General features: G+C 54.8%; 3 protein-coding genes across 7 annotated transcripts in view; all 3 read right to left on the reverse strand.

Annotated features, from left to right (window-relative positions):
* Pigq (phosphatidylinositol glycan anchor biosynthesis class Q) overlaps window positions 1-9,188 on the reverse strand; it is a 15,892-nt gene extending 6,704 nt beyond the window's left edge. The window contains exons 1-4 of one of the 4 annotated variants that reach the window (XM_023711573.1): window positions 8,704-9,188; window positions 3,097-3,653; window positions 477-608; window positions 221-341 (exon numbers count right to left, since the gene is read on the reverse strand). In XM_023711573.1, the coding sequence (XP_023567341.1) occupies window positions 221-341; window positions 477-608; window positions 3,097-3,653; window positions 8,704-8,769 (876 nt within the window). In that variant the 5' untranslated portion in view covers window positions 8,770-9,188. Of the gene's footprint in view, window positions 1-220; window positions 342-476; window positions 609-3,096; window positions 3,796-7,649; window positions 8,087-8,703 lie in introns of those variants that run through there. The other 3 variants (XM_023711572.1, XM_023711571.1, XM_004627934.2) reach the window with 3 other exon arrangements.
* Window positions 9,189-9,309: 121 nt separating this feature from the next.
* Nhlrc4 (NHL repeat containing 4) lies at window positions 9,310-10,227 on the reverse strand (the record flags this gene model as incomplete). Its single annotated transcript, XM_023711418.1, has 1 exon — window positions 9,310-10,227. A coding segment is annotated over one exon (876 nt), but the record flags the coding sequence as incomplete, so codon positions are not given.
* Window positions 10,228-12,849: 2,622 nt separating this feature from the next.
* Prr35 (proline rich 35) lies at window positions 12,850-17,674 on the reverse strand. Of its 2 annotated transcripts, none has more exons than XM_004628134.2 (3): window positions 17,532-17,674; window positions 14,090-15,195; window positions 12,850-13,654 (listed from the first exon to the last, which is right to left on the reverse strand). In XM_004628134.2, the coding sequence occupies exons 2-3, from the start codon at window positions 15,154-15,156 to the stop codon at window positions 13,021-13,023; spliced, it is 1,701 nt and encodes a 566-aa protein (XP_004628191.1). In that variant the 5' UTR covers window positions 15,157-15,195; window positions 17,532-17,674; the 3' UTR covers window positions 12,850-13,020. The 2 variants fall into 2 exon arrangements, with proteins under 2 accessions (XP_004628191.1, XP_023567445.1); XM_023711677.1 differs by lacking the exon at window positions 17,532-17,674 and adding an exon at window positions 16,650-16,708.
* Between the last annotated feature and the right edge of the window lie 5,061 nt (window positions 17,675-22,735).

Here is a 22,735-nt window from a genome sequence, read left to right on the forward strand (position 1 = left end):
AAAAAAAAAACAAAACAAAAAACAAGTGGCCCTAGACATATTTATCTTCAGGAGAAGTAGACACTTGGCAAATGCTTCCTTAGAGACAAGTCCCCTACTCAGCATCAAGGATGAGGGCTGTGTCTGTAGGGTGAGGAGGGGGAAGAGCTACTCCAGCTGATGTAAGGGACTCAGCTAGCTGACGGAAGGGTCCCCTCTCAGGAAATCCTAATGTACTCACATCAGCCATGGGGATGAGGGCATTGGCCAGTTGCCCAATTCGGTTACTGCTGTGGAGCCAGGACAGAAGAGTGAGGCCGAGGGCCACATCCAGGAGCATGGAGACCAACATGTTGGCCTTCCTAGGAGGAGGGTCAGTGGGAGTGTGAGGTGCCCAGTGGCAGCCTACGGGTACACAAGGAGGTTGGTGCAGAGCAGGGGTAGGGAAAGGACTGGGCCCATGGTATTCCACCCTGTAAAGGAGCCCCTGGCCATACCTCATCAACTGAGCAGGGCTCTGAGCCTTCTGGGTACTGAAGACAAGTGTGAGGTGCTCGAGCCGGTGCCGGAGCTGCTCACAGGTGGAGAGCTTGCTGGCGATGAAGGGCAGAGGCCACAGCTTCCACAGCCTGCAGGGAAGCATGAGCATCCATTGAGAGATCCATCAGGGTTCTCCTTTCTGATGATGCATGTACGTGTAGGTGCAGAGAGGAAAGGCCAGAGCCCAGAGGCCCCTGCAGAATTCAGCAGGGCAAGGGGGCAGGTGGGGCAGGTGGCACTTCCAGGGCTCAAACACACTGGGCGCTCACCTTAACACAGAACCTGACATCCTCACAAAACTCTGATCTCAACATACCTTAGTCTCCTAGTCAGCCCAAATCTGACATCAGTACAGTCACTAAAGTCAGAATCGGGTGGTCTTCTATCTACCTAGGACCTGGCAGGTGTTGCCTGCCAGATGGGGCCCAGGGGGCTTGCCAAAGGTTTCCAGAACTAGTCCAGCTTCCCAGTGAGATTAAGTTTCTCATAAGGAAAAGGAAGCATAGAGAAACTTCCACAGGCTCTCATATGCTAAGGGCAGAAGTCTGTAAGCAGGAAAAAAGGGCTGGGGAGAGGGCTCAGTAGAATAAGTGCATGCCTGGCAAGCACAAAGGCCTGAGTTCAATCCCCAGTTCCACCAAAAAAAAAAAAAAAAAAAAAAAAAAAAAAAGATAGCTCAGCAGACTAAGCACTTGCTTAGGCAAGTGCAAGAATCAGGGCTTGACTTGGTCCTTTTTTTTCTTTCTAACTTGGTCCTTTTTTTTTTTTTTTTCTAACGTGGAATAAGATGCTATTTAATTTTGTTCTATAGCTAATATTTTTTATGTATATGCTGTAATGATTTTTTTTCTTTACAATAAGTTTTGGACAATTTCATCTTTATGTATCTTGGTATGATTTTATATAAATTTATTGTGCAAAAGGTTCATTTTTCTTGGAATTGTGGTATTATAAGTTGAACTAAATTCAGAAATTTCAAATCTTAAAAAAAAAAAAAAGAATCCGGGTTTGATTCCTGGGACCACATGCCACGCTGGCTTACTGAGTCCGAGTAGGCGTGGTGGTGCATGCCTATAATCCCCAGTGCTGGGGAGGCTGAAAACAGGAGAATCACTATGAGTGCATGTAGTGAGATACTGTACCAAATACATGTAAAAAAAAATAAAGTGGAGAAAAGTGTCTGATGGCAGTTAAACTGTGCATTTGTGTGGAGCCAGGATAGCAGCATCAGGCCAAAGCCCACATCTATGAGCACATCTACATTGGCCTTCCTGTAAAAAGGATCAGCCAGGGGACCATAACCTCATTCAAAGCCCCTAAAGCAGGAAGGAGGGGCCCAAAGCACACCTAGAAAGTGCAGAGCTGCAGCAAACCACACCCCCTAGAACCTGGGGAGGGTGGAAGTGAAAGGCCTCATCTTCAAGGAAGTGGCTCTGAGACAAAGGAATGGACCAAGTTCCACTGAGCCTCCCCTTCCTAACTGGCAAACAGGTGACCTCCTGCTGGCTGCACAGAGACCTTATTGGTGTGATGATCTCTCCAAGGCTGTGGATAAGCCTTGCATGGCTCAGGTCCCTGACAAAGCCATGAGAGGTGGAGGGGCTTCCCTCCCACAGTGACAACCATGGCTCACCTCAGTATCAGTGCCTATAATCACAAGTCAACAGCTAACACTTGGCTGATGTGCTAATCAATATCTGGTGCTCACCAGCAGTTCTGAATCCTTTTTGGGTCCTTCAGGAAGACAATAAAAGCTAAGAACCTTCTCTACCAAAACTGTACCTCAGTCCACACATGTGCTGTCATGAAGCCCCAAAGCACATTTCTAATATCAAGAACCCCAGTGGCTCCCAGGTGTGTCCCCACAGAGCTGCCCAAGCCCTGCAAAGTGGTAAAGACCAGTCCCACACCTGTGGTGAGTTCCTGGATCAAAGGAGAAGGGGCAACAGAGGGTAAACCACAGCTTCTCCCCATGGGATGATAGTCTTTTCAGGGAGACAGGAAGGGGTTTCCAGGTCCTCTGCTCATAAGCCAGCAAACCCAGAACCCTCAGGAGCTTTTATAAAATCATGGGCCAAGCCAGTGGGCCAAGTTCACTGCTGGTGGTTCTGAAGATGGGAAGTTGGGAACCACAACCCCAGGCCAACAGTGAGGCAATGTCACCCTACAGCATCAGTGAGCTCTGTCACCAGGGAGAGCTGTGGTGCCTGGAAGCCTGCTGTGTGGAGAGCTGGAGGCACAGGGAGGCAGGCAGGCCTGCAACAACTCCCAGATCTAAGGGACACAAATCATCCACACTTTACCCCATCCTCTTATCTGGTGGGCTGCACATAGTCACCGAGGCTGCTGGAAACACTGGCTCTCACCCAGGAATAAGGGACATAAAAACTGAAACTACTACTGGGACACCCTCTGAGATGTCAGGGGAAGAAGGGCAGGACCAGTGGCAGGGCTCTGGGGGTAGCTATAAACCTCGGGAAGACCCATGTAAGCCATGTCCCTGCACATCAAAGGGCAAGCCTGTAACTCTCAGGAGCCCCTGTTTGCCCCTCCCTCCATGGTCCCAGTGGCACCTACCGGCAGGTACTTGCAGCTGAGATCAATGACAGCAGGCAGGCCACCAGCAGGCAGAGAGGCCCTGAAGCCTGCTTCACCAGCTCAACGAGGATGCTGGCCTCCACACCTTCCGATTGCCAGTGGCTCAGCCTCACCGGGCCCTCATCGAACTGGTCTTTGCAGAACAGCACCTCGCTGCGTGAAACTGTGTCAAAGATGGCAGCCAGGCCCTCTGCACTGACTGTGGCCTCTCCAGCCTGGCAGTCAGGAAGGACTGTGGGTGGATGTAGGTGGGATAGGAGCACCTTACGCTGGTCATAGAAGATAAGCATGACCTCGTCCTCGCTGGAAACACCAGGGGTGCCAGACCCTTGCTGGTGGGTAGCCTTGCAGCTCCAGAACTTGCTGCCCTTCTCTCGGCACAGCTGAAGCCAGGGCTCATGGGAGAAGATGGTACCCAGACCCTCCAGAAAGTGGCCTAGGCTCTCCTTAGACTCCTGCTGGCGGTGGCACCAAGTCCCCAGCACAGCCAAACCCACCTGGCTGGCCTGCTGCACCTGGGCCAGGAGCTCCTTGACCTGGATGGGGATGAAGGGAAAGTGCACCACAGCCAAGACCACAGCACTGCTCTGCTCTGGAACCCAGCGTCCCACTAACAGGCCGTTGTCTGCAGAGGTGCAGCACGTAGGGAAGAAGGCCTTGAGAACCATCCCAGTGACTCTGGAAGGGAGGGAACAGGTACGATCAGAGCTGCTGCTGCACGAAGGATGGCAACCCTGAGGCCACAGCATGTGACAGGAAGTCCTCATAAATACATCTGCTGGCCACAGCTGGGGTGACCAGCTTTGGATTTGATCGTTGAGGCTGATGCACCCTGCCTATCCATCTCATATGGGCCTTTCTCCTCCAAGACCAGTCTGAGCACTGTCCCACAAGACAGGAGCTATGAGTGTCTTGGCTGAACACTCACACATGCTAAGCAAGTGCTCTACCACTGAAGTACATCCCAGCCTTTTTATTTTGAGATGGTATCCCCCTAAGTTATCCCGGCTACCCTGGAATTTTTGTTCCTTCTGCCTCAGCCTTCTAAATAACTAGGACTACAGACGTGTACTGTTACACTTGGCTAGTACAAGTTTTTGTTTTTTAGAGTAGAAAAGATTTATTGGGGAATAAGAATAGCTCCTCCTGAGAGACAGGAGAAACCTGAAAGTGGATTGCCACCAAGGCCCTTTGTTGGGGTAATTTATACATCAGTCACAGAGTACAACGTGGGTCATACAACAATCAATCAACAGGATTGAAATAATACAAAATACAAATACAATACAAAATAATAACTGTTTGGCATTATTTGTCTAATAGGGAAATAGTCACATACCAACAGTGTGTGGAAAGAACAAAGGCATTCTGGGGAAAGGATTGGCCGGATGCTCTGCTCACCCACCTGGGTGACTGATGCATAGCTGGGCTTTACAGGAACAAGTGGTACAAATTACAGTATAATTCCAAGTTACTGTTTACCCCTTAGGGAGGCATGTAGGCCTGACCATTGCATCTTTTGTTGTTGTTGTTGTTATTTTGGGGGTTTTTTTGGTCCTGGGAATTGAACTCAGGCTCTTGCATTTGCCAGGCAGGCACTTGTAGCAATTTTTTAAGAGCCCTGATTAAAGAGGCTTATTTATGTGTAGAACATTGAAGTGCATTGTCTCAACAAAATAACACACATTACAATTTTAACCAAGGTTTACTGATTAAGCTCTTAAGAATAAAAACACAAATTTAAAACAATCTTTTGAGGCAAGGAAACCAGAATAATGTACATAGCTGGCTACTCTGGGTACTGATGTAGCACCCCAGAAGATACCTGGAGGAGAACACAAAGCCTGGACTTCTCCCTTCCTGAAGGGAACCTCTCCCTCTGTGGCAGGGAGGGCATCCACCTGTCCCTGTAGTCAAGAAACAGACTCAGCTATCATGACGTTTCTGCCCTCATGGTCTCCCTCCACCCTACCTGCAGTGCCCCTGGGAAGTGCCCACCATTCCCTGGGATCCCAGTAGCCACTTAGGATAGGGCTCTAAGAAGGGGAGCATTTTCCCCTTTTTACTATACATTTCTCCAACCATTTGACACACAGCCATCTAGACATGAGGTGGGTGGGCATAAGACTTGGAGGTATGGAAAATGCTGTCACATTGTCAGAGTAAGGACACACCAGCCTTATTGGCCTTCCACTACCTCACTGTGGCCTTGAGCAGCAAGCAAAGGCTTATGTAGCTGTACTAAATTCTGCAGGGCCCTGAGCCTTCCCCCAAGCTAGAGACTGTGTGTTTCCTTGTAGGTACTCCCCACTAAATTGGGCAGGTTTTCTCCTTCCTCCACCTGAGTCCCTGCAACAGGCGAACAGAAGGACCACCTCACAGGAGGGGTAAAGATGTTCACATTTAACTTCTTTGTCTCCATGAAGGACAGAACAGTAACCCAAGCAAAGTCCTCCAAGATGGAACCTACACCTGATGAGGGGGACACAAGCCTTAAACTGAGTCGGGGAACTCCAAGTCCAGAGTTCACACAGCCCTTAGGGACAGACAGGGTCACAGGTCAGGGACGGACCTAATACACACACAAATACCAGGAACTTAAGAGACTATGATCCAGTGGTCCTGTTTTCCTGAAGGAAGGTCAGATCACGGGCTAGAAGGCCTAGGCCAGAGATGGCAAACCTTTTAGACTCTGCAATGATACAAATCACCTGCTGCATGCCATTGGTTTACCAGCTTGGGAACTCACAGCTGTGAATTCTAACTGTGAAAGGTACCTGAGTCAAGCTATAGAACTCCCAAATGCCCCTTCCCCATAGTGAGCACCGAGGGCAGCTGTTGGATGTTCACAAAGCAAACCCAATTCCTCAATTTCTCTTCCTGTCCCTTCTTCAGGGCCTTCCTCCAGAGGGCCATGAGGCACTTAAGGACACTGTGAGAGGAACAGAACAATTCTGCCCGTGGGGGCCCGACCTGTTTAGCTAGGTACTGCCACAAGGGGCCAGTCAGCACAATCCAAGCCTTTTGGCATCAGCCCTTCAAGATACCAGCTCAGTCAAGACAGCACCACACCCTGCTGGCACACACTTTTTCACAGAAACCAAGGGAAATGCCCTATAACTATTATCTGAAGAGAAATACTTTGATCTAATAATAAATATGTTCTAAGGGCCAGCGAGATAGCTCAGTGGACTAAGCACCTGCTCTGGCGAGCTCAGGGATAAGGGTTTGATCCCTGGTTCCACATGCTGCACCAGCCCCACCCCTGGAGCACAATGAGCCTGCAAACAAGTCCAGGTGTGGTGGTGCACATCTGTAATCCCAGTGCTGCAGAGGCTAACAGGCGGATCACTACAAGTCTGAGTTGCGTAGTGAGACCCTGTATTAAATACATAAATGAAAAAAAGGGTTGGGGAGATGGCTCAGTAGAATAAATGCCTCCCTGGTAAGCGCAAGGGCCTGAGTTCAATCCCTGGTTCTGAAAAAAAAAAAAAAAAAAAAAAAAAGTTCTGTGGTGAGGAGTTGGTTATTTAGTATGTTCAGATTGGCTAAATTCAACAGTAGTACACACACTATTTGTGCGCTTGCTTTGTGTGTAGTATTCCTTACCTACAAAACATCTTAAAAGCAAAACAAAACAAGAAACATCTCGTGTCTAAGGAAAGATTAGGAGGCAAGATATTGATGCTCTGATCGTAAGAGTGGTGAGAGACCTCAACAGGTTAGGAGGCAAATTCTCATCCCTGTTCCCACCTCAACCTCTGGGAGTGACTGAAATGCAAAAGAGTATGCTCCCTCACCAGGCTGCAGGGGATCCAGCAGCTAGAAAAAGATGAAACACCAGGTAATCGATAGCAGAGAAGGTGTGAGATGAGGGAAAACAGGCAGAAATCCGGGCAAGATAATGACTATCTTTAAAGATGTTGATTACAAAAACAACTGCCAGAGCCTGGAAAAGAATGTGACAGCCTCACAGGGTCTATCATTAGATAGTGCTAGGTGATTAGGTGAAGAGGTCCCCTGACAATCTCCTACAGAAAGAACTCTAATCAAAAGTCCACCCCATGAAGCAGAAGTACTAACTCATCCTCCAGTGCATGAATAGACTGGGGACCCAAACTGGACAAGCCAGGGACACAGGCAGAAAGCCCGCTCTGTGAAGCCTCGGAAGGAGTCACCTTTACCCTGTGTTGTTTCTTTAAACACGCACACACGCGCGCCCAACTCTGTTCTTTCTACAGACAGTGCTTTTCTCTCATTTCACAAGGGTGGAGGTGAGTCTGTTTCGGCCCTTTCCTGTGGTCAGGGACAAGTGTTAGGTACAAGCCAGTCCCACGGACGCCAGGGCCCTTGCAAGGAGTCCAGATGGGTCCAGGGTGGGCAGAGCCAGGCGCCCTTTAGCCTCTGGGTGGCAAGTCGACCTCACTTTGCGTACAACGAAACAGACCTGAAAGACCAGAGGCTAGCGCGGCCTCAGAGACTGGATACCCTCCCATAGTCCCACTGAGGACTCCGGCCCTCCCCGTGCTCACCGAATGGTCCCCCGGGCCACGTCTCCGGGCGATGGTGAGGGAATGAGGGTTTGGCACCCTGTTAAGCAGTCCTGGGCGGACAATGGTGCTAGAAGCCTCTAGGCTCGCCCCGTCCCCGCTGTAGGACAACAACCCCATTTCCGCCCGCTTCGCGCGTTGCTGAGCGACGGTCCTACCCTTAAAGGCACCGGGTCTGCCTGCGGGCTGCGCACTAGCGTTCCGTGCGCAGAGGACAGCCCCCAACCCCGCCAAGTATTGCGGAGCTACCCGATTTGTTCCTCTCTCCCAAGGTAAAAAAGCCCTCAGGCCCACGTGAGGTTTCAAAGGAGCTGTCTCCAGCCGGTGCCTTTCCACCGTGTTGTCTATGGAGGGGCTGCCCTAGGCCACTGCAGGCCCCTTGTATTATGGACTTGTGCCCGGATCACCCAGTCCCTGGCCGATCGATCCAATGGAGAGGTCACACACAGACGCCCTGGCTCCCTGCTGTAGGAACAACATCCCTATAGTGAGGGCAGTAGCTGACATTTATTGAGCCCTAGAGGCAGGCCCTAGTGCCTGCAGCTTTTTATATCTGCCCATTTAATTTCTCACCTGTGGATGCCACAACCTAGTGAGTGAGACAACCAAGAATGGCAATGACCTGAAGTACAGACCCCTGATCTGGGACTGGGTAGAGGTCATCTTACAACCTACAATGGCAAGACTGTTCCCTCTAGCATGAAACCCCTTCCTGGGCCCAGACTTACTGAATACTCCACACACACCCCCACACCAGACACCACACACACACACACACACACACACACACACACCCCTTTCAGGCTCCTTCCCCATTTGGGAGGAAAGCCCCCCCCCCCCCTCCCCGCAGCAGGAGTCTGTCATCAGAGACTGGAAGTTGCCACCAGGAACCCTCCCAGCACTCCCACCCTCCTGTGCAGAAGAAAACATGCAGAAGAAAAATTGAAGGCTCACACAGCTTTCGAAGTAGTTCCATGTGGGGAAGTGTCCCCCAGGGAACCTCCAGGCCTGACCCTCCATTCTGCCTTCTCCTTACCTTTTCTGGGCCCAAAGAAGCTGCTGGAAGCTCAGGACAGTGGGTGCTTCTGAGGCTAAGGGACATTAATGGGCCCCACCCCTGCCCCAACCCACCCTGCCTAGCCACACCCTGTCTGCCTGCTTCTGATTAGGAGGCTGGAGCTGGGCCTGGCAAAAGATCTTGCTTAGGTATGTGCTGGCTGGCAGCCCATCATTCTAAAGGATCTAGGGTTCAGCTGCCCATCCAGAGCTCAGGCTTCTGGGACCTGAGCCAGCAGAGCCAAGGCTTGAGTAGACATGGGAACAAAGAACACAGGGCCAGGGGCACACTGAGCAGAGATGTGGAAAGGCCCAGCTTTGGAGCATTGAAGGAGAGTCATCTGACTCACAGCTCTCTGAGAGAAAGGCACAAGACCACCCCAGGGCCAGGTACATTTGATCTCAGAGTCAGGAGCATGACCAGGAGCCTCAAAGGAACCCACTGACCTCCTGTGGGGTGGCTTAAGAGGCTTGAGGCTGGCCAGGGCTGGAGAGATAGCTCAATGGCACACACACCTGCCTGGCAAGTGCAAGGTCCCGAGTTCGATCCCCGATACCTCAAAAAAGAAAAAAAAATTGTCAACTGAGGCTGGCCAGGAGTGAGGGGTGTTTTCATCAGTGCCCAGCATCAATCCAGTTCTCCAAGGTACTGGTACACCTTGATGCAGTTGTCTCCAGCATCTGCCACCACAAGCCGGCCCTGGGGAACACAGGCCACACCCAAAGGCCGTTTCAGCCTCTTTGACAGCAGGCAGATGGGTGGCCCAGCCCGGGGAAACAGGATCACCTGGTGCCTCTGCTCATCAGCCACAATGATGTTGCCCTCTGAGTCAGAACACACACCTGCAGGGCGGCCAAAGCGATGCCCTGTTAGGGTCCCCAGGGAGCCCAAGGGCTGGCAGGCACTGCCAAACAGTTGCACATCCCCAAACTCCTCGCTCACTGCCAGGCCCCCTTCAGGACCTGGACCTACCCAGCAAGGGCCCTCCAGACCCAGCACTGAGCGTAGGGCTTGGGGCTCCCAGGTAGGGCCCAACTTGAAGATGTGTACAACCCCACGCACATAGTCTGTTACCAGGAGGCGACCCAGGGCATCCACAGCCAGCCCTCGGGGGGATGGAAAAGTCCCCACTATCACCCAGTGGTTCTGTGGGTCCCAGGCAGTGTGCTCAAGAGCGTGGACAGCTCCATGGATGAGGTCACTGACCACCACAAGCCCTGAAGTTGTCACAGTCACATCCTCTGGAACAAAGGCCCCAGCCCTTGGTGTGTGGCAGGGCAGGTGGCAGATGGATCGTCCCTCCAGGTCAAGCACATAGACATATGGTGCTGCCCCAGCCGTCAGGAAAAGTAGACCATCTGAGGAGCAGTGTAGGCCTCGGGGTCCACCTGCAGCCCCTGCAGGAGCTGAGATTTTCCCAAGCAGCCGGGGCTGCCGGGAAAAAGTAGTGTCTCCAGTGGGATCCAGTGTGAACTGCAGGCCTGAGAGTAGCTGGCCGGTGTGGGGTCAGGAGGCCAGAGAATCAGGGACAGGAGACCAGAGTGTAAACAGGTAGGCAGCGTGACAGTCTTGGCTTCTTTATAGCTGCAAGAGAGATAGAATGGGGCATGGCAATGCATGTATAATCGTAGCTATTCAGGAGGCTGAGGCAGGAGGATGGCAATTTTTGAGACCAGCTAGGCAATTTTGCAAGACCTTATCTCAAAATAAAAAAGGGGGTTGGGGTCTTTTGCCTAACATGCCAGGACTTGAATTCAACCCCAAGGGATTGAGGGAGAGAGGGAGGGAGGGAAGAAAGGAGGGAGACAGGGAGGGAAGGAGGGACTCTTCCCCTACGCATGAGTGGTCCTGCGACTTTGTGGTCCTGGTGCCCTTCTGAGCAGAACTGGCATTTCCCATTGTACAAATGAAGAGCCTAAGGCATGAATCAGGGGGCCGTGCTGAACTGGATTTGAGGATAGGTCCTCTAGATCCTAAGTGCCCATCTGGTCCCCAAGTTCAGGACTCCCAGAGTCATGGTACCTGATAAGAGGAGTCTGGGAGGTACAATCCACCCTCAAAGGTGAAGGTTTAAAGTTTGGGGTTTTGTTGTTCTTTGTCTGTTTTTGTATTTTTTTGAGACAGGGTCTCAATATGTAGCCCATGCTGGCCTCAAACTCAGTCTTCCTGCCTCAGATTCCTAAATGCCAGGGTGTGCACAACCCCAAGCACATAGTCTGTCACCAAGAGGTGGCCTATAGGTATGTGCCACTATGCCCAGTTCCTTCACGTTTTGCCCCAAATGAGCTCACAGCCATCACAATGTCTTGGGTTGGGAGTGAGGGGTGAAAGATAAGTACCATCTCTCAAACTGCCCACAGGACCTCTTCCCTCTTGGAAGTAGCCTAAGCCCCTGCTGGTCATCCTCACACTTGGGAACCTTCTGACCCAGATGGTGAAGTGGAGTTCCTTCCCAGGGCTCTCCTCTGTGCCTTCTAGAGAGATGCTGCCAGGGGGGTCCCATACCTGGGGCTAGGCTCCCTGCTCCTGCTCTATGATAGTTCTGCTCCAGTTCCGCAACAGTTCTGTTCCTGCTCAACTTCTGTTGTTGGAGACCAAGGCCTGTAGGGGAAGGCGGGACGTGGGGCAGGTTCCCTGCAGGGACAAGTCTGTGGGCGGAGGAGGCGAACTCTGTTGTTGGAGACCAGGGTCTGTAAGGGGGAATGGGAGGAGTTCCCTGCAGGGTCAAGTCAGTGGGCAGGGAAGGGGACAGTCTACCCCACTGCAAGGAGGAAGGTGAGGTGCAGTGGGGTGAGGAAGCAACCAAGGAAGCTCTGAATTGTAAAGCTAGTTCTCTTTCTGCCTCAGGTTTCAGTGGACCGCACCCTCCCTGGACATTCTTCCCTCAGGCCTTGCATGGCTGGTTGCCTCTTGGCTGGACCTCTCCTCTCCAGGACACCCACGCACACACATAGCCAGAGGCAGCCTCAGGCCACAGCCCCTAAGTGGGACTGTTTTGGCAGAGCCCTGGGGAAGGTGACCTGCTGGCTAGGTCACTCTTTTGCCACCCCCAGCAGGAGAGCAGGTTGGTCCTGTCTATGCTCATGTGAGGCTGGCAATGCTGCTTCCAGCACAAGAAATCAGGGTACAACGTACACCAGGGATGCCAAGGGACGGGTGTGCCTCAGACTCAGGACCTGGGGTTCCTTCAGTACCTTCTAGCTCTCCTACAGACTCTGGAACCCCTCTAGGAAAGCTCCAGTGGAGACTGCATGGCTGGTATCTGTCAGCCCTGGTCTGCAACCCATAGCACCTGTGCCTGGTCACCTAGCACCCGGGCTCTGGACACCACCTGTAACGCCTCATGGTGGGGTGGCTAGCTGATGCTATCACCAGTTGACTGCAATTAATGGGGCAGCCGAAGGTCCTGCTTGGACTGGCCCCAGCCCGGCCAGCCTAGCCCCAACTTGGCTGTCCAGGTGCAGGCAGGAACAGCGCCTCCTCCGAGGGTAACCTGCACTGCGGGGGCCATTCCTGGGTGGGCATGGAGATGTGGCCCAGCTTCCCAGAAAGAGAAGTTATTAGCTGTGGCTCCAGGACCCTTGGTCCTCCTCCCTACCCACCCCCACCCCCACCTGTGGAAGGCCAAGCCTGGTTGCACTGGGAAGGAGGCAGCGAGCTGTGAAGGCCACCGATACCTATCATGGCTGCAGGGGCTGGCGGGGCCTAAAGGAGGCCATGCAGGGAGAAACAGCCCAGAGCCACAGAATGCAGGAAGCACATATAACTATAAGAGAAGCTGGGACTAGGATGGCCTGGGCATGTTGGGGACAGGCCTCTGCTTAGATCCCTGCCAACCTTTGGTTCACCAAAAACCAGGAGACAAATCATCGGAGTAGCCCCATCCCCTGCTGATGCCCCCATCCCACCCCTCTGGTCCCAGCCCCAGAGAAGGGATTAGTCCACCCCATTCCAGGTCCCAGGATGGTCCCAGTCCCAAGTGGAAGGTCAGCAGAGAAGCCAGAGACACTGCCCACCCAGAGGCCTAGAGCAGGGACATTTCTTGGAGTGTCCTAGTTCTCATGCTGGGGAAAGAAGAAAAGAAGGCAGCCCAGTCAAGGTGTTTGAAGGTGACTTCCACTTTAATGTTCACAGTCGTGATCAATAAATAACCATGACCCAACTATTCCCATGTGGCCCCAGAAACAAGTCTCATCATAGGCTTTGGGGTCCATCCACACGCATGCTGAGGCTGGACAGGCCCAGAGAATGGGGCTAGGATTGGGGAACAGCGTCAGCACACTAAGGGGACTATGGTCAGACCTCAGCACTTGGGGCACTCTGCAGGCCAGGGACATCCTTAGGGGTCTGGGAGCCCCCAGCTCTGATACGGGCACCCCAGCCACTGCCAGGAATGACAGGGTCCTCAGGGCCCTGGAGGGGCAGGCCAGGGGGTGGGACACTGGAGTCAGCCTCGCACTTGGTGGTATGGCCAGAGAAGGGCTGTGGTGCTACAGGGCCCAGCATGCTGGGGGTCTCTGAGGGCACCCCAGCCAGTGTGGGGACCAGCTCAGGCAGTCCCCAGGCCCCTGCTGTGGCCTCAGGTGCCTTAGAGGCGACTCGTTTCACAGAGAGGTCCAGGGGCGTGTCTGGTGGCTGTGCTGCCCGTTCCAGAGCCTGATGAATGGTCAGCAGCTCACGGCGGATCTTACCCAGCTGCTCTCGGAGAGGTCGGGGGACCAAGCCTCCAGCTGGAGCCAGCTGCCCCAGGCATTGCTCCACCCTAGCATAGTCACCCAAGGCCCGGGTTAGGTCCTTTCCCACAGGCCCTGGGCTCCCCATCACTAGGCCCTGTGGCTGCTGGGGAAGGGGGACCTCCAGGCCTAGGGCATCAGGGTCACCCAGCTCCTTGTCCTCAGGCCAGAGCATCAGCGAAGAACCAGTTGGTAGGCTGCAGGGTAAGAGATAGTCAGGAGTTCTGCAATGCCCACCAAAACACCCCAAACCCCTGCTCCCTGTGTTCTTTTGTTGTTGTTGTTGTTGTTGAGACAGGGCATCACTGTGTAGTTCAGGCTGACCTTGAACTCACTATATAGCCCAGGCTGGCCTCAAACTTGCAGCGATCCTCCTGTCTCAGCCTCCCAAGTGCTGAGATTACAGGTGTGTGCCACCACACCCAGCTCCCTGTGTTTTCTGCCCATTCTGTCATCTATAGCCAAGGGAAAGAGAATGGGGTCCCCCAAAGACAGACAAGACACTCGTTGGTCTCAGTTTCTTTCTGTAACCTGGAGCCTGTACTTCCAATGAGTAAGCTCGGGACAGCCCTCCCCCCCACCCAGCCCTCCCCTGACCTTTCCACTGCCAGAACCCAGTCCATGCTACCCACCTGCTTTGGGGATGGAACTTTGCCAGGTGTGAGGAGGCCTTCTGAGGCTCCAGCCTACTCCCTGGAGGCGGCCTCCTTTGGTGGTCACTCTGGACAGATCCCTCAAGATCTCCTTCTTGCCCTGGGTCTCTGGGGGTGCTGTGGACCCAAGCCCGGGCCAGCCCTGGAATGGGCAGCTTCAGCAGCTCAGGAGCCAGAGTTCCAGGGGGCCCCTTAGGGGGTACAGAGGGCTTGGCCTGGGCTGCCCTTCCTGGGGGCAGCCCTACTCTGTGCTCCAGCAGTAGTGGGTAATACAGGCGGGGCGCTAGGGCCTGGCGCTCAGGAGGTTGCTGGGATGGCACAGGAGTGGCTGGGGGCAGTAGGGGGCTAGCTGAGGCCAGGAAGGGCATGTGAGCAGCAGCGGCCAGTGAGGGCAGGTAGGAGAAGAGGCCTGGGCTGAGAGGGTAGTTGACACCCAGCAGAGACAGGTGGAGGCTGTGGGACTCAGGGAAGTCGCCTGGAGGGGGAGGTGGGTAGCAGGGGACACTGGCCTCAGGACCTGCTGAGGCCATGGCCCCCACAACCCCCAGGGTTGTGCTCCTTGGGCCACTACTCAGCCCTGGCTTCCATGACTCTAACAGAAGCCCAGTGGGGCCAGGACCCTTCCGGGAGGCCCTAGTCAAAGGGGGCAGTGGCCCTGGTGACCCCTCAGCCACAGGGGTGGGACCCCCACCACAGTGGTTCTGAGAGAGGTTGTCAGTGACAAGATTGGGCATAGGAGGCTGGATTCCAGGGCCTGGAGTATTCCTGGGGCAGTCAGGAGTGGGCACCTGGGGCCTGGGAGAAGAGGGTGCCCGGCGGCATGTCCATTCAGGGGAGTCCAGCAGCAGAGAAAGGGAGTCTTTGCAGAGGCTGTATTTCATGTGGTTGTATAGGTGGGACTTCTCCAGGCAGGTGAAGGGGCACTGGAAGCACTTGTAGTTGTATGGCTTGCCCCAGGGCCGAGGGATGTAGTGTGGTTTCTTGGGCTTCCGAGACCGCACTCTGGCCCCTGCACCCACACGGCATGATCCTGCCTCTCGAGACATGGCAGGCTACTAGTGGGCAGGTCCAGGTACCATGGTCATCTGTGGAGAGGGGACTGTGGTCAGTATCAGGTCTCTCGGGCTCCTTGTCCCCTGCACAGGATGTCCCCTGCATCCCCCACTCCAGGGATAAGAGTTCAAGGAGTCCTGCTTGCTTCTGCCCTTTAGCTTTGTCTTCTGTACTACAGACTTTGACCTTGAACTCCTCTCTAGGTACTTCTACAATTGCCAGGTTAGCAAAGAAAAATGTAGAGCTCCTGTTCAAATTTGACTCAAACACTCAATAATTTTCTAGTACAAGTATGGCTTAAGGGCCAGGGAAATAGCAAGCATAAGGTCCTGAGTTTGATCCCTGGTACCAAAAAACAAAACCAAACCAAACCATAAAAATAAATACAGCTTAAGCATTATCTCTAAACTATTCTAAAAAATTATTGGGTATCTGAAACTTCGATTCACTGGACATACTGTATTTAGCCAATGACAATGTACAAATTCCTCTCCTGAAGATAGGCTGGCCCCCCAAGCCAGTTTCTGGGATAGTCTCTGTACAGCCTTAACCGTTATGCCAGGAAGGTGCCCAGCACCTGATAAGTGACTGAAAGAAGCTGCAAATGGCCAGGACCTCCTGATTCTCTGCCCCCCAGAGACTCCCATGCTTGCTGAGCCACCTGCCCCCACTGGAGACAAGGTGAAAGCCAATGAGACAGAAACCAGCAGAGGCTCCAATCCTCTGGCTAGCACTGTGTGTGTGTGTGTGTGTGTGTGTGTGTGTGTGTGTGTGTCCACATGCCTGAGAGTACTCTAGTGTGTCAGGTAGGCATGGGGTCTCAGAGGGGCCTGGCTTCACAGGGAGCCAGCCCAGGCTTGGGGGAGTGGACAACACAGCATGGCCCCGTAGCACAGCCACCTGCTCAGCCCAGCTCCATCTGGGTGGCTTCAGGCAGGTCGGCGACCGAGCCTGCAGCAGCATGCTCAGCCAAGACCCTCTCCTCCCCATGCTGCACCACACGCCAGCTCGGGAGCCGCTCTACCCTCCATCTGGGCCACCACCTGGGCTGTCCACCGCCCTGGCACTTGTGCCTGTGTGGGGTGCATGGCGTGTGTGCACAGAGGCATAAAAGGCTCTCCAGGAGCCCTGGTTCAGCAGCTCAAGAAGCAACCTCTTGGTGGCTATGCCACCAAGCACAGCAGGGCCTGGACATACATGCCCACACATCCCATATACAATTTAGGTAAATACCACTCCTTATACATGACAACACATACATGTGCACATGCACACAACATTCATCCAAGGACACACACAAACATAGCTGGAATTCACACAATCAGAGACCCATCATAGATGTGGATACATGTGTACATCATAGATAGCCAGAGGGTTGAACTAGAAGTTGCTGAGTGGTTTTGGGCACAGCTTTCTTCCATATTTCCATGAATAGTCAGTCCAGAGAGGAAAGCTGCCTTATTGCCACGAAATTTCACGTGGGTACCTCTGTTACAGGGTGAATAGAGGCCCTCCAAAGGGTCAGCATGTCCAGGCCAAGGTATGAGAGTGGCTGCAAGGTCAGAAGGAGTGGGCTGGCCCAGGGGACCCCCACCTAGATTTGGTGGGTGCTGAGGCAGTCCTTCTCCCTGCCCTGTTCCCTACCAGATGTGGATGACAGATAGGCATGCATGCACAGGCGACAGAGGCGGCTGTACCAGGCCATCGATCACCCAGCCCTGGGAGCCACACAGCTGTGCAGACTGGTGCTGGCACCCCCCCCACACACACTGGGACTAGGGGCTCCTCCTGGGTCCCCCGGACTCCAGAAGGCTCCTTCCATGCTGTCCCTTTAGGTCAGGCACTGGTGGAGGGGGAGGTGTCCAGAGGCCATCTCATCAGGTGCTGACCCCAAGAGGAACCAGAGAAAAGCCAGCTCTCACCCAGCACAGTGTACAGGGATGGGAGACCATACCAGTCACTCCTTGACACACACAAAGATACATCACTGCCCCTCACCGGACCTGTAACTGACCAGGACATGTTTTCAGACACTCTGGTTGCACTCCCAGTCTAGGGTGAACCCTTGGCACTTGGCACCCTAGGAGGCCACCAGCAGATCATAGACCACCCAACCTGTCGCCATTGGGATTCAGAGAGCATCCCTCGCAGCTTTCACTTGGTCGAGGTGGGGCTGACTGGACTGCACTTTCCCTTGCCTCCCTATTATATAGCGCCCAGGTGGTCCCGATCATGGAGTCTGAACGCAGGGCAGTGGGGACGTCCCAGAAGCTGAGCAAATCTGCCTCTCTAGCGCTCCGGACCCTGGTCCAGCCCGTGCGCCCGCCCGGTGCCCCAACTTCGTGGGAAGCCCCTCCGCCCGCCTTACCTGCGTCTGCCGAACCGAGCCTGCAGCTCCCGCCAAGTCTGTGAGGAGGAATGAACTTCTCGCGCACACCGGTAAACGCCACGGGGGAAACTGAGGCCAGATACTGGGAGCAGCTCCGGCACAGTGGCGTCTCCTCGAAGCGGCTGCAGATGACTGCGTCCCCCCGACGCCTGCTCGCCCACCGAAGTTGGCAGCGAAGCGCGCGCGTGCGCCACGGCGCGAGCTCCGGGGCGCGGCGACCTCCGACCCGGCTGGGGCGCGGGGAGGCGGGACAGCCCTTGCCCGCGCACTCGCCAACCAGGTCGGGACGGAGCACTGGCCTCGGATGCCGCAGGGCCACCGACTCGGGAGTGGCGCGCAGGTGCGAGCGAGTGGGGGGCGATGGGCACCGTCCCCGCCCCCAGTTGCCTGCAGGCTGCCGCGGGGGTGCGCAAAGGCGCGGAGGTCTCCCGGGTCCCGCAGCGGCGAGAAGGGGCGTCAGCGATCATCTGTCAGGGCTCTGGTCCCAGACGGCTGTCTGTCCACCTAGCCCGGAACTGGTCCGCAGAACTGTCCTGCAGGGGCCGACCCACACACCCAGGCTGCGTACCTGCGGCTCTCCTGGGTCAGGCGGCCCTGTACACTTTCCAAACAGGAGGTGAAATGGCTGTGTGCTCCTGTGCCCCTGCCAGCCCACTGTTGGTCACTACCTCAGGCTGCACACTGTGTGTGAACACCCTTTTTCTGGGATTTAGCGCCCCAACCCCCCTCTCAAGAAGTGCTTGGGGGGCGCAGTGTGGACAAATTTTGGTCTGTGATCTGAAGGTTTTCCTGTCTTGGGAGGTCTTGAGGGTGGTAAGAGGGCCAGGGAGGGTCAGGGAGGGGATGAATCAAGAAACGCCTCCCTCCTCATCCTCATAGCCAGAGCTTTCCCTGACCTGTCAAAACTCAGCATTCCAGGATCCTACTTTTCCTGCTCTTCCTGACCAAAATTTGCCTGGCCAGTTGGTTCCATCCCAGAGGTGGACACAGACATGACTGGAACAGCTAGAGCTTTCAAATAAAACAAAATACCTTTATTCAGATGTATGAAGTGGGTTTGAGATATGGGATCTCCAGGCCAGCTCTGAAAGCACTGGAAATCACTTGACTGCTGAGGGCCCAGACTGCCTGCAACAGCTGTAGGATCCTGGGGTCTTCCCAACCCACCTCAAGAATAAGGAGTTTGAGGAAGTAGGAGGATTCTCTAGAGGCTTCTGGGTGCTGCCCTACAATGGGACAGACAAAAGGAGCATTGATCTCAGAATCCAGCACCTCCTTGACCCTGTGAGAGCAGCCTTGGCTTCTAGGTCTGTTCAGTGGGGGTGACAGCCAGGGATTTTTGGAGTGTTGCTCAAGGAGCCTGGCCACATGGTTCTGGAGGACAAGAGCTCAGTTTGCTTCCTTCCGCTCCCATGCTATCTTCTGATGCAGCAGCCCACTGCTGAGAGGTGACTATGGTGGCATGGGGCCAAAGGGGTGCTGTGGACATGGCAGCATGTCAGCCTTATTTTTGCCTTCCTGGCCTGGCCTAACTGACCAGCTGACTGGGCAGGTGGCCCTGGGCTGGGAGACAGCTTGTGCAGCCATCATGCCAGCAGCCTTGTGGAGACAGGGACCAGGAGCCTAGTCCCTCACTATGGGTGCTCACCAGAAAGGCAAGGGGACCCAGGTCACCCTAATAGGGTGAGAATTGGGACTTAAGGCCTTGGGTTCCAGGAACAGCTCTGTGCTCTCTAGGCTCCCACCGGTGACCTCAGGCTGACCTACCTGAGGGTCTTGGAGAGGCCATGTCTTCCAGGGAGGAGGCTATGTCTGCAAGGAAGGGCTGGCCAGATCTTGGTGGACTCTGGTCTCAATATGCAGGGAATGAAGCCCAGTGAAATTCAAGGAGCTTCAGGAGAGACTAGGATGTGGTGTTATGTCAGAAAAACAGGAAGGTGCTAGAGGCACTCCTTAGCCCAAGACTTCCTCATCTCTGCCTGATGAGACTAGAGATTGGAGAGGAGGAAGGGGCTATACTTAGGGGGACTTAAAGGTGAGTGACCTTCATGGATTTCCAGGTATATAGGAGAGATCTATGAAGGAAGAATGCACAGAGCTGGGCTCTTGCTCTTGAGGGCTTATAGAGCTGGTTGGATACTGGTCTACTGCCCCTCTGCAGGGGTTCCTAAGCACAGCAAGTCTCTTAGGGTCCCCTTCCTCAGATCGTGACACCTCCTTGGACTTATCTTTCACACACACTGGAGACCTGGGGCAGGGCCTGGGACCCTACAGATTTGCAATTTGGTATTTCCCTGACCTGTATCCTGTATTCCCCGGGCTATACATCTGTTGAAGGGGTGGGGTGGAGCCTCCGTCTTGTGGGGGAGTTCCTGGCCCTAGAGGTATCCTAAGCAGTGGTGGCGGTATCTTCTTTCGGGTGCAGATGTATGGTGCCCCTGCTTCTGTCTTCAGCTGGAGGTTTATATCTACCATTAACCTTTTGTGCCTGGCCTGCCCATGGCTACCCGCCTGTCACCTCCATTATTGCTGGGGCTTGCCAGCTGGACAGAGAATGGGGGATACACAGAATGGCTGGGGTCTGCAGTCACATGGTGCCTGGGGCAGACCTGTCTCAACTCCTCAGTGTTGTAGCCCTAGCCAGAATAGGTGTGGGTGGAGGCACAGGCTGTAGAGCCAGGTGCGCGCGCGTGTGTGTGTGTGTGTGTGTGTGTGTGCGCGTGCCCGCACACGTGCACGCACACATGCACATGTTCCCCTGTCCCGCCTCCCCACCCCCTGCCCCAGGCTCTGCCTGAAGCCTGAGACTAGATGAATTTGCAGCGGCAGGAACTCTGGGCCCCCAGGGTGGTCAGCATCACATAGCATGCGTAGCTATGGCCCTCATCTGCCTCTCTGATGGGTGCAGGAACTGTGACAACCCTGAATGCATACAAGACCCTCAACCTGGAGTGCCTGGGTTGTCCCTGGGACTTTCTGCCTCTTGCCTCAGGCTGGGGGACAGCTAGAGGTATGTGGTTGGTATGTGTGTGACAGCCTATACCCACTGTGAGGCTACAGACTGTGACTGCATGGGGGAGACACAGCCAGCACTCAGTAGGGATGAGGGGCTAGTGGGAGGTGGGTAATTGGGCAGGGGCAGCCCAGGCTTGAGAGGACTGGGTAGGAGCTTGACTCACAGGTGGGCACAAGTAGAACTTAGATTCAGAATTCTCCACAAACCATTGGCCAACTAGGGCTCAGTGGGGGCTGCTCTTCTGTGTGTCTCAAATAACTGGGAGGGGCTGAGAGGCAGTCCTTGGGTGGGAGGGAGGGCCCCATCCCAAGAGTATCCAAGCAAGAGCAGAAGCTTCTCCATTCACAGAGGGGGCAGTAGCAGGCGGGTGGGATGTGGCTCAGATCACCCAAGCCCCCACCCAATCTCTGAGCCTGGCACTGGTTGAGCAGTGCCTGGGGCCGACAGCAGCCATATGTTGGAAGAGGAGCTGTGTGCGTTGCTCTGCGGCCCCCGGGGCCGGCCTTCCTGGGCCTGTCACAGACGATTTTTCCTGCCTGAGTGGCAGGCTGATTCGGGTGGGGTAGTGGGGACTGTTAGCTGGTTTCAAGTCCAGGCCCCCCACTGCCCTTGACCCCAGGATTTGCCTCTCTTGAGGCAGATCCTGGTCTTGGCCTTGAGCCCCCTAGAACCTCACTGATTGCTCCCCCTACTGTGGTAATCCTTGTCTAGCCCAAGGTTGGGGGCCTGGAGACTAACTCTGGCCAGTCAGCAAGGGACAGACCTTCCTGGTCAGATGTGGGTGGCAGCCAGGGGTCCACACTGGGCAGCCATGTGCCCCGGGCAGGCAGGAGAGGGCCAGGAGCACAGCCCTGTCAGCCCAGCGCCCAGAGCTCTACACAGGGAGGCAGGGAGGCCACAGCTAATTTGTACACTAAGTGCTTCTGACAGGGATGCCTCACAAGTGAGAACACGCCACCGCCTGCCCCAGGAAGGCCATGATAGCTCGCAGCACCAGCAATGAGGGCTGGGAGGGGGTCGTGGGAGAATAGGGCCAGCCCTGGCCAGGAAGTAGAGACTAGAGGGCCATGGATAAGATCGTGACACTGTTTAGGTGAGGCAACAGGAGATTGGAGAAGGGAGGGGAGCTTAAGAGAGGGAAAGTAGGGGAGCCCTGGGGACTGTCTCCCCACCATCTGTGTCCACTCTCAGCAGCAATGATGACTCCTGTCTGTTCTCTCTTGAGCTCTGTAATCCTATGCTCAGGACAATCCACTTTACTCCCTGCAGGCTGAGCTGAATCCCAGGTGTATGATAGTGGCTTAGCCATCTGGCCAGGCCTGCTGATGCCCAAGTGGATGCTGTTAGCTTCTAAGGCTGTGCTGGCCACCTCTCCACTCTCTCACAGTCCAGTTGCTTCCTCCAGGCCACTCCCTGCCCCAACTGCACTGCACCCAAGGAGTTCCAGCTTACCGTCCAATATTTGCTTAAAGATCTCACCTGAGTGTTCCAAACTCCTCTGTGGAGCCCTCCTCTCTCCACCCACACCTCTGCCTACCTACTCATGCCAACCTGTGTATTAGTAGGGGAGGAAATGTGCAGCTGCAGGCCTGCTGTAGACACTGGAGGACTTTTGTGTCTTGTATCCTGGACCTCCTGCCTGGGCTGTCCCAGGGCTGGAGGCTAGAGGCCAGAATGGGGTGGGTGCTTGAGGGGGGTGCAGAAGGAAGGGGTCTTGAGAAGAGCCTGGGTCTGGGATGCCAGGGTGCCAGCTTTTGCCAGGTGTGAGGCTGGTATGGCCTGGGCCCCACCCCACAGGAGGTCCAGCTTGGTGTGCAGTAGAGGGGGGCAGGGCCAGTGCTTTGGGCTCCAGCACTGTGGGCTTCGAGGTGAGATGTGTTATGGCAGCTGCCCTGCTGCCCGAGGCCCGCCTGGAGCCAACACTGCTGGTGGCTTTAATTGCTTTCACATTCGATGGGCTGGCCTGTGACAGCCTTTTACAAGGAGCACTCTGGCCGTGCCCCTCCAGTCCCGCTCCGCCTAGGAGGCATCCTCCAGCCCCAAAGGGGCTTGGGCAGGCCTGAGGGGGCTGAACAGCTCAGCATCACCTGTGACACAAGTCAGAAGCCCAAGCTGAACAAGCCTGGGAAGGGAAGCAGTGCAAAAGCAGAGTAGGAGTAGGAGCAGG

Source organism: Octodon degus, unplaced genomic scaffold, assembly GCF_000260255.1.
Source record: "Octodon degus isolate 3935 unplaced genomic scaffold, OctDeg1.0 scaffold00021, whole genome shotgun sequence".
NCBI lineage: Eukaryota > Metazoa > Chordata > Mammalia > Rodentia > Octodontidae > Octodon > Octodon degus.